The sequence below is a fragment of the Carlito syrichta genome, unplaced genomic scaffold (assembly GCF_000164805.1).
Source record: "Carlito syrichta isolate Samal-C Ts95f unplaced genomic scaffold, Tarsius_syrichta-2.0.1 Scaffold315497, whole genome shotgun sequence".
Classification (NCBI taxonomy): Eukaryota; Metazoa; Chordata; class Mammalia; order Primates; family Tarsiidae; genus Carlito; species Carlito syrichta.
In genome coordinates, this window is record NW_007259593.1 from 1,247,354 (window position 1) to 1,257,812 (window position 10,459).

A 10,459-nucleotide genomic window follows, 5' to 3' on the forward strand; every position below is an offset into this window, starting at 1 on the left:
AAGAGTGAGACTGACTCAAAAATAAACATTTTTTTTAAAAATGGATTATTTTCTAAGTAACTGAATACATTTTAGTCTGCTTTCCCCTTGATTAACATTTAAAAAGTTCTATTTTCCCAATAATACAATAAACAGTTTCAAGTAGAAAAATACAATAAAAAAAGTCTGTATAAAAAACAAAATCACATCACCACAAATTGTTACCTCTTTCCAGTCATACTAGAGCTTTATAATTTCATTTTCTTCTTTGAGGCATAAGTAAACAGTTTTACTGACATCTCGGTGGAACTTACCTGAATCAACAGAAATGTTAAGAACAACGAATGGATATTGATGTCGATTATATGTATGGTAGACTTCATTCACAAGTCTGGACACCTGTGCAAAATCAGAAAAAGATCAGAAAAGAACAAATGTTCCCTTGCCCCAACATTCTAACATGTTATTCTGGTCAACCCAACAAAGGGATTTTTTTTTTTTTTTTTGAGTCAGAGTCTCTCAATCAGTTGCCCAGTCTGGAGTACAGTGCCACAATCACAGCTACTGCAGCCTTGACCTGCTAGGCTCAGGTGATCCTTTGCCTTAGCCTTCCAAGTAGCTGAAACTACAGACACATGCCACTACTTCCAGCTCATTTTTTGATTTACTGCAGAGATGAGATCTCGCCAAGTTGTCCAGACTGGTCTCCAGTTCCTGGATTCCGGGAGTCCTCTCACCTCTGCCTCCCAAAGTGCTGGGATTACAAGCTTGAGGCACCACTCCCAACCAGGGATATATTTTTTAACAGCCTTCTTGAGATATGACTGACATGCAATAAATTGCACATATTTAAAGTATACAATTTCATAAGTTGTGACATATATACATAGACCTGTGAAACTATCCCACAATCAAGATCATGAATATATCTGGTACCCAAAGTTTTCTTGCACCTCTCAAAGGAATATTTTAAATTGTAACTCCTAAAATGGAATCTTTTTTCAATCTAAAGATGATGTAGAAGAAATTTTAATAAAATGCAAGCAGTTTAAATGTTCAAAAAGCACATTCAGATTTACATAGGAACATATTTACATGACATTATAAAGTGACATTAGACATAAAACCACAAAATCACATTAATTATTAAAAATTAATAATTCCACAATATAGGTTACAAAAGTTAGAAGCTGAATCACATCTGGCAGATCCAAGTGAATTTTATTTATTTTTTTGAGTTGAAGTCTCATTCCATTGCTCAGGCTGGAGTGCAGTGGCATGCTCATGGCCAACCCAGTGTCATCCTGCTGGGCTCCAGTGATCCTTCCATCTCAGTCTTCCAAATAGCTGGAACTACAGGCTACCACACCCAGATAATATTTTGATTTATTGTAGAGACACGGTCTCACCATGTTGCCCAGGCTGGTCTCGAACCCGTGGGCTCAGGTAATCCTCTCGTCTCAGCCTCCCAAAGTACTGGGATTACAGGCTTGAGCCACCGCATCCAGCCCAAGTGAATTTTAAAGTGCTGAATATCTCATGTAATTTACCGAATACTGTATTAAAAGTGCTAAGTAGAAGAGTCAGATGGGTACTCAAAGTATGATTTCTACTGAACATGTATAGCTTTTACACCACAGTAAAGTAGAAGAACTGTAAATTGAACCATCATTAAGTCAGAGACCATCTGTAGCAGAATTTTTTAAATGCCCAAAATAAGAGAATTTTAAACCCATGTCTGAGTCAAAGTTCCAAGTTCCATGTAAATTGCCTATATCAGAAAAAATTATTAAATAATAAAAGTCAAAGGCACAAATAATAAACCAATACAAAAGAATTTTTAAATACCTTTGCTGGATCACAAGGTCGTCGATTGATAAAGAAAAACTGTCTGTCCGTGGAACTCCTTCCAACTCCATGAGCACATTGTGAAATGAAACCTGAGATACTATTCAATGTTAATATGGTAAGGGCAGGATTCCAGAGAGAAAAGGATTAGAAACACATATTGTATGGCACATTCTTAAAGTTAGATAAAGCAAAACACCTGGTGACACTCTGGTAAGTATCACTATTTCAGTTCATGTGTACCTACGCTCCATCCTGACGCATCATGAAAGAATTCAGGCCTTCTGGAATGCTCTAAAGCTCCTACAGTCAACATACAAATCCACCATACGCAACGCAGTACATTCACAAACTGATTTGTTTCAGCTCTTCTTTCATCTTACCTCCAAAGGTAAGCCTCATATAGGAGTGGGTCTTACCTCAAACACATTCTCAGAACCTTTGTACTATCCCCACTAGTTTGTCAATGGAGCCTAACAACTTGTATGCAGGACCTTTGTCCATGTTCCCTCCCCTTTTAAAATCTGCTCCCTGTCAGAAAACTTTTATCTACTAACATGTCAGTAAAGTGCTTCACCTACACGAGATCCACCCCAGGGATATTTGCATTTCCATAAGAACAACACCTTCATATAAAGAAATGAATCTCCATCTTTGCAATTTCAGGTATAAGCCAAAAGTCAGTAGAGGAAGAGTAAGAAACACAGATCTTACAGGGCCAATCCTATAAAGTGTCTGTTTTCCTAGACTACAAGTAATAATGCTGAAGTGCCTTCACCAGATCTCAAAAAAGTCAATTATACATAACTTAAAAGTTATTTTAATGAAACAGAGCCTTGACAGACTAGCTCAATGAGAAACCCCCTGAAATGCACCAGTTACCCAGAATTACTGATGAAATTAAGCACTGTTTTATGAAGGACATAAAAAACTACAAGCTTTAAAGTCACTATCTTAAAAAAAAAAAACAACCCTCAGGAAAAAATGTCCCACTGTAGTTTTCCTGGTAGCAATCTACTTACTAAAACAGATTATGCAGAGTATCCGAACAGCTCAGACCGTACTCTTCACAGATGGAGTCACTAGGGGGCAGCTGAACAAAAGGAATGAGGCTCTGCAACTAAAAGAAACCAACAGTTACCGTCATTTCCTAATGCAGACAGAACGGACCTAATTTCAGAAAAGAAGATAAATGAGGGTTTTTGTTTGTTTCCTTTTCTAGTCAAGCTCTCCAAGTTAAGAGCATAAAGAAATTCATAGACTCTTGGTAACCGCTTTGCAGTGCTATAATTTTTATTTTATACCAGAACAGTGAAAAACTTGAGCTTTTACTTATTCATAATCAACACATTGCCCTCCAATAATTTATGTTTTTTTCAGAGAGAGTTAAAAGATGTGGCATGTTATTTTCTGAAAGAGTAAAATAAGAAATCTTCAGCTCCCAAACTAATTTTTGTGAAAGGATTTTATTTTCTATTCTATCGAAGAAACCTGCCATAAATCCCCAGAGCAATAAAATGTATTTAAATTAAGTAACTGGCCACCACTACCTGCTTCTGCCCAAACACAGATCCAATATTTTCCTTCATGCTGGAGCTTCCACCTGTGCATAGCACAGGCTGTCGTTTTCCTTGTCCAAGCTGATTGGTGCAACTTACACGAATGCCTGCTGAAATGATACAGTATGCATGTAAGACCTGGATCATTTTGGCATACTCCTGTTTAAAAAACACAAACACAAAACTCAACATTACTCTACTCTTATAGGAATCACATGGTTCAAGTTATAACATCCAATTCAAAGTTCTCATATCACCCCACAAATAAGGGTAAGTATTACTGACAGAACAATCTATGAAGAGGTATCTTTCCATATACTATGGAATGGGACTCAGAGCCTTTGGCTCAGTTAGTCCTCTCACCTCCAGATGCTCCAGGCCCACTGCTATAAAAATCGAAAATTACATTCCTTTTGACCTTGTAATCCTTCCCCTAAAAATGTATCCGTGTAGAAAGACTGGCACAAGCATAAAAGATACATACAAAAATGTCCACTGAAACAATCTGTAACTGAAAAATCAGAAACAACCTAATCAATCATGAGCAAGGAGTTACTTAAATTATTATATATCCTTATCACAGTGGAATGGCAAAGAATAAGATAGTACACACTGAACAAAAAAAGATAATTACAATATGCTAAGTAAAAAAGTCAGTTATACTACAGTATGTATAATACAGTTCTAGATGTTTAAAAAAAAATCTAAGCATATGTATAAAGACTGCATATGCTTTTCCAGCTAGCGGTGGCGGCGGCAGCTGCCAGGTTCACCCGCAGCGCAGTCCCCCACCATCTTACTGATGTTGGATGCAAGAGCCTTTGCCTAAGTAAAAAATCAGGCCTCACTTGGAGACCGCCAAGCAAAGGTTGGAAACTACTTTTCCAGAACAGAAAAAACTGATGCATCAGAAAAGGTGACTAATTAACATACCAAAAGAATATGGCTACACAAATACCAGAATCTGATCAGATAAAGCAGTTTAAGGAATTCCTTGGTACCTACAATAAGCTTACAGAAACCTGCTTTTTGGACGGTGTTAAAGACTTCACAACAAGAGAAGTAAAACCTGAAGAGACCACCTGTTCAGAACATTGCTTACAGAAATATTTTAAAATGACACAAAGAATATCCATGAGATTTCAGAAATATCATATTCAGCAGAATGAAGCCCTGGCAGCCAAAGCAGGACTCCTTGGCCAACCACGATAGAGAAGTCCTGATACATGGACTTTCGATGAAAGAGTGCCAACAGCTGCTGCGCTGGAAATGAGGACTCATCTGACAGTATCCCCTGAAAGCAGCAGCCACCACGTTAAAACATCTGTCGTGACTGTTTGGCAAATGGAAACCACTGAAGAAACAAAATCGCTATGTACCAGGAATAATTAAAATAGAAGGTCTTATTGTTCAATGAAATAATAAGATGCAACATTTGTTGAGGCCTTATGATTCAGCAGCTTGGTCACTTGATTAGAAAAATAAACTGTTGTTTCTTCAATTGTGACTGTTAATTTTAAAGCAAATTATGTGTTCAATCATGTATGAGATAGAAAACTTTTCATTACTAAAATAAAATAAATGGAAATATCACTGAAAAAAAAAAGACTGCATATACACATGCACATTTAAAGTCTAAAGGATATAAACAAAATTCTGGCAGGGAGAGAGACAATTTCAACTTTCAACCATTCACAATTCAGTATTACTTGAATACATTCTATATTATGTGTATTCATTATATTAATTTATCTTGAAAATTAATCCAATACTTATAAACACATGAAATTAAGTCAGAAAAGATATACAAACTGTTAATAATAGTCACCTAACAAGTACAAGTTCTATATTCCTGTATTTTTCTGAGGTACCAATTTTTTACCATAAGATAAGAAAAAATAGTATTATCTATTTTTTGTAAAATTCCATAAAGTAGAAATTAGCACAAATCGATTTTTTGGGTTTTTTTTTTTTTTTGAGTTGGAGTCTCACTCTGTCACCCAGGCTGGAGTGCAGTAGCAGGCTCACGGCCACCACAGCCTCAAACTGCTGGGCTCAGGTGATCCTTCCACGACAGCCTTTCAAGTAGCTGAACTACCTGCGTGCGCTACCACGCCTGGCTTATTTTTCTTTTAATTTATTGTAGAGACGAGGTCTCATCAAGTTGTCCAGGCTGGTCTCAAACCCCTGACCTCAGGCAATACTCTCGCCTTGGCCTCCCAAAGTGGTGTGACACAGGCTTGAGCTACCACACCCAGCAGAACAAATTGTTTTACAAGTAAAAGTTTGCATATGTTTATGCAATGTTTTGGATTATAAAAATATATACAAATTTACTAAAAAACATACGTACAGAAAAGTACATGAGATCTCACATCTAAGGATGTAATCACTGATAACATTAAAGTGTTCACTCTTCCAGCCTTTATTCTAGGCATATTTAGGCCATTTATTCTAACAAAATGACAAAAGTTGTAATCACATAATACAGTTTTATCATTTGTTTTTAAATTTTTTTTTTTTAGTGAGAGTCTCTCTCACCCAGGCTAGATGGAGGACAGTGGCACTATCAAGGCTCACCACAGCCTCCAACTCCTGGGTTCCAGCAGTTTCCCCCCACAATCCCTCAAACCCCCACACCCCCAGCCTCGCCTCAGGTTCCCAAGCAGCTGGGACTACAAGTGTGTGCCACCACACCCCGTAATTTTTTGATTTTTTGCAGAGATGGGATCTTGCTATGTTGCCCAAGCTGTTGTTTAACTCCTGGGCTCAAGGGATCCTCCTGCCTGAGCCTCCCAAAGTACTGGAATTACAGGCATGAGCCACCGTGCCTGACTTTATATATCTGCTTTTTAAATGTAATTACATAACATTTAGCTATTTCATTTGCATTCAAGGTTGCAAGAATTCATTTCTCAAGGAACCAAGAGAAGTAATATTTAAAAATAGCCAGAAAATATTATTTCTTAAAAGACCCATTTCCCATACTAGAATACCTAATAAACACTATTTAATTCTTTTTTTTTTGACTTGGAGTCTTACTCCGTCACCCAGGTTGAGTGCTGGGCTCAGGCGATTCTTCCACCTCAGCCTTCCAAGCAGCTGGAACTACAGGCACACTAGACCATGCCCAGTTTATTTTTTTACTTACTGGAGAGACAAGGTCTCGCCAAATTGCCTGGGTTGGTCTTGAACCCTTGGGCTCAGGCAATCCTCTCACTTCTGCCTCCCAAGTGCTAGGATTACAGGCAAAAGCCTCTGCGCTCAACCTAATGATTCTTTTTAAGAAAAGTGTAAATCATTCTAAAGTTAAGATTGTGATGGGAAGAAGCAAATAAAGTACTTCTCAAAAAAGTAAGGGAAAAGAATCAACTGAAGAATAAACATCTTTATTAAATCTTTTGCTCATATGTATATTATGTTATCAACACTCTTCAAAATGTACTGTACCTTTTTAATATTCCTTTGAAATTCCTTATGGCGCACAGGTAGTGTATAAAATAATTGCTGGACACTGACTGTCATCCCTCTAGGCCGTGGATAGGGGGTTTTTTGGATGATTTTCCCATTGTGATCAAACACCAGTCGAGTTCCAACCTTTGCAGACGTATGGCAGGTAGAAATAGTTACATCACTGTAAGAAAATGCCAGGCATGGTAGGTTCATATAGAGAATCACAATGCTGGACACCAAATACTCTTTTTCTCACTTCCCTTTCTCTCAAAACTTTCTTTAAAAGATGATGATCCCTCTGAGATAATCAAGAGCATTTAAATGGATGAGGAGTCATAAAATCTAAGACTTGAGACCTAAAAGACAGTAAGACAGAGTTCTATAAATCTTTTGTTTTGGTAGAAGATTTGACTTAGTTTTTTAGGTTGAACTACAAAACAATCAAGGATCTCAAAATTTTGTTTGCACAGAGATTTCTCATTTTTGTTACTACTGTTCTAACAAAAATTTTAAAAAGAATCCAAATATATTATAAGTAATAATTTATAAAAATTTAGAATCTGTACTATAAGCAAATAAGTACTTTGGTTAAATTTTTTCCTAAAAATTGAAAAAATTAAAACCAATGGTACCTATAATTTATTAGCTATATGCTATTTTAAACTTGAGAAATAACTGCTTTAATAAGGGTAATAACTTTTTTTTTACAATACTATTTGCTTGATTTCATTTACTTATTGTTCACATTTCAAAAGTTATTATTTAGACTGGTAGTGAGATAAAACAGAATTCAGAAGCTAGAAGTTGAGACACAGATATAGAAAAGTATAGATAATTATGACTCTAATTATACTTTTTCATTTTCAGAAGGGTTTCTTATAAGGGGTCAAGTTAATGCATAAAAATATTGCATCACCTCAGTGCACAAAGTGAGCTCAGAGCTTCCCCCCGAAAGCCAAAAGTTTCAACCTGAGTTAGGTCAGCAAACTCTTGAATCTTAGAAGTATGATGTTTCAGAGCTGAAAGAGAGTGTAAAGTAAGGCCCAAGATATCTCAAGTGATATAGCAATGAATATACAAAATACCTACCAAAGTAACTGGTATGTTTTTTTTTTTTTGAGTTGGAGTCTCACTCAGTCACCCAGACTGGAGTGCAGTGGCCGCTCCCGGCCACCGCAGCCTCGCCTGCTGGGCTCCGGCGATCCTTCCGCCTCAGCCTTCCGAGTAGCCGGAATTACAGGTATGTGCTACCACGCCCGGCTGATTTTTTGATTTATTGTAGAGATGAGGTCTCGCTGCCCAGGCGGGTCTCGAACCCACGGGCTCAGGCAATCCACTCACCTCAGCCTCCCAAAGGCGCGGGATTACAGGCTGAGCCACCGAGCCCGGCAACTGGTATGTTTTTAAAAACTGTTTTTCTGTTTCCTAACAGCGTTAATAAAAATTCTATAGGTCATCTGGCCCCATTATTTTATAACAGAATCAGAAAAATTCAACTTACTCAAGCCTTCAAAGTTTTCTTCTTCTACCCCACATCCATTGTCCGAAACTTCAATGAGATCCGCCCCATAGTCTTTAAGCCTCAAATCTAAAAAGTTTAAAATATTTAAGTATTTCTTAAAGATCGATCCATGCTAAAAGTTTTTACATTGACATTATTTATAACATAATACAAATTTAATATTCATAACTATACCAGTAACCTAAAGATACTACTGTCATTTTGTGTATTTCATTTTTTAAAAAACTTTTTGACTATTTACTAGCCCAGATTAAACAGTTTAGCTTTTTCTGTCTTTGAAAGGAATAATTTTAACATAGCCATTAAATAACAGGCTCTAGAATAGGACTTCCAGGATCAGATTTTACTAGCTTTACAATCTCAAAAAAAGTAAATTCCCTGTCCCATAATATCCTCATCTGTAAAACAGAGATAATAATGATAATCATTATCATTCCTATCTCATAAAGTTATTCTGCAGATTAGATGAGATATACTATGTACAATGCTCAGCACAATACCTACCTGGCACACAGTAAGAGCACAATAAAAGTTCAGTTATTATTACCACTTAGCAAAGTACTAAGTACATAATAGGTGCTAACTTAAAAATAATTTACTGGTACACCAACACTTGATTACAGTAACAAATGTTTCTTGAATAAAATAACATACACTGGTTATTTCTTGTGGCTTAAAACTCTCCCACACTTACCAATATTAGTGGCACCAGCATCCACACTATTTTCTACCAACTCCTTCACAGCAGTGCTTAGACTCAGTACCACCTGCCCAGAACAAATTTGATGGACCGACTTCCGATCAATAGGTTTGATGGTCTTAGCAAGTTCCGTACTAAAGAAGAAACCAGTCACAAGAAACAAGTATTCAGTTGAATATTTTCATCCTGATTTTAACTGTGGGAAATGACTCATCACTGTTAACAGCTTATGGGTTTAATCGACTCACAGATTACAGTAACAGACACCTTTTTCATACTCATAAACAATGTTCTACAATCCTTGCCTTAAAGCACATTTAAATGCAGACGGCATAATTTATTTAAATGTACTTAATACATGTAAATGCCGTTGGACAGAAATTAGGCGCCTAGGAATCCGACACTGAACCTGACTGAAGATTCGCTAGGCCGTAAAGTCGTTGTAGCTTTCCGGACAGAAATCACGTACCCAAACACACACAGAAGCATAGCATTTTTTAAGACTCGGCGACCATGCAAATGAGAATGTGTCTTGACGCTCCCCTAAATAACCTCAACTCAAAAAACAATGAGAGAGAGAGAGAGAAAGAAACCAGGTAAAAGGGAAACAAATTCAAGCTTCGGCTATTTCATGCTTCGGCTTCAAGTCCACGGCCTGGTGACGGCGTAGCGGCAGGGCCCGACTGGGAGCCGGCCGATCCCAACACCCCAAAGCGCCGAGCGCCCCCGCCCACAGCCCTGGACGCCGAGGGGCGAGACCCCGGGCCCAAAGCACACCCAAAGGTCACCGGGTCAGAGGAGCGCTCGGGACGCCGCTCTGGGGCTTCCCCGCCGCGGGCTCGCTTTCCTCTCCAGGGGCGTAGAACGTGGGACTCAAAGAGGGCGCGCGCGCGAGCAGACCAAAAGCGTCGCTCACCTCGAACCCCCGGCCTGCTCCATGGATGCAGAACCCCGACGGGACTCCGGGACGGCGGAGGAGTTCCCGCCGATGCGCCCCAGGAGCCCCGCCTCCCGGACGCCCATTGGTTGTTTTTAAGAGTTGCCCCGCCCCTTCCTGGCGGGGCTGCAAATGCTTCCGATATCGCCTTCTCGCTTATTGGCTCTGTCAAAGGTCGAGGCCGTGACGTTAGGGAGCCCGAGCCAATTAGAGCGCACGGACTGCTTTCTCCCGAACGCCCGCAGCAGGATCAGAGAGGAGGTGGCAGCAGTCAGTCGTGGCGCTGGACGGCTTCTGAGCGTCCGTGTCCGTCACGCGCCACCTTCCATCTGGTTCCCGCAATGCCGATGTATCAGGTAAAGCCCTATCACGGGGGCGGCTCGCCTCTCCGTGTAGAGCTTCCCACCTGTATGTACCGGCTTCCCAACGTGCACGGCAGAAGCGACGGTCCCGCACCCGAC

General features: G+C 39.1%; 3 protein-coding genes across 8 annotated transcripts in view; 2 read left to right on the forward strand and 1 right to left on the reverse strand.

Annotated features, from left to right (window-relative positions):
- Window positions 1-10,018, reverse strand: part of PMS2 (PMS1 homolog 2, mismatch repair system component) — a 31,003-nt gene extending 20,985 nt beyond the window's left edge. For 3 of the 5 annotated variants that reach the window (XM_021706386.1, XM_008072906.1, XM_021706385.1), the window contains exons 1-9: window positions 9,978-10,018; window positions 9,056-9,195; window positions 8,341-8,427; window positions 7,756-7,858; window positions 6,837-7,020; window positions 3,378-3,545; window positions 2,850-2,947; window positions 1,828-1,927; window positions 294-378 (exon numbers count right to left, since the gene is read on the reverse strand). In XM_021706386.1, coding sequence (XP_021562061.1) covers window positions 294-378; window positions 1,828-1,927; window positions 2,850-2,947; window positions 3,378-3,545; window positions 6,837-7,020; window positions 7,756-7,858; window positions 8,341-8,427; window positions 9,056-9,195; window positions 9,978-10,000 — 988 coding nt within the window. In that variant the 5' untranslated portion in view covers window positions 10,001-10,018. Of the gene's footprint in view, window positions 1-293; window positions 379-1,827; window positions 1,928-2,849; window positions 2,948-3,377; window positions 3,546-6,836; window positions 7,021-7,755; window positions 7,859-8,340; window positions 8,428-9,055; window positions 9,379-9,977 lie in introns of those variants that run through there. The other 2 variants (XM_021706388.1, XM_021706387.1) reach the window with 2 other exon arrangements.
- LOC110594480 (mitochondrial import inner membrane translocase subunit Tim9-like) lies at window positions 4,175-4,986 on the forward strand. Of its 2 annotated transcripts, none has more exons than XM_021706391.1 (2): window positions 4,175-4,470; window positions 4,558-4,986. In XM_021706391.1, the coding sequence occupies exons 1-2, from the start codon at window positions 4,329-4,331 to the stop codon at window positions 4,596-4,598; spliced, it is 183 nt and encodes a 60-aa protein (XP_021562066.1). In that variant the 5' UTR covers window positions 4,175-4,328; the 3' UTR covers window positions 4,599-4,986. The 2 variants fall into 2 exon arrangements, with proteins under 2 accessions (XP_021562066.1, XP_021562065.1); XM_021706390.1 differs by having other exon boundaries at window positions 4,175-4,461; window positions 4,546-4,986.
- A 249-nt stretch (window positions 10,019-10,267) lies between the features above and the next one.
- Window positions 10,268-10,459, forward strand: part of AIMP2 (aminoacyl tRNA synthetase complex interacting multifunctional protein 2) — an 11,560-nt gene continuing 11,368 nt past the window's right edge. Inside the window, exon 1 of the mRNA XM_008072907.2 lies at window positions 10,268-10,354. Coding sequence (XP_008071098.1) covers window positions 10,340-10,354 — 15 coding nt within the window. The 5' untranslated portion in view covers window positions 10,268-10,339. The remainder of the gene's footprint in view (window positions 10,355-10,459) is intronic.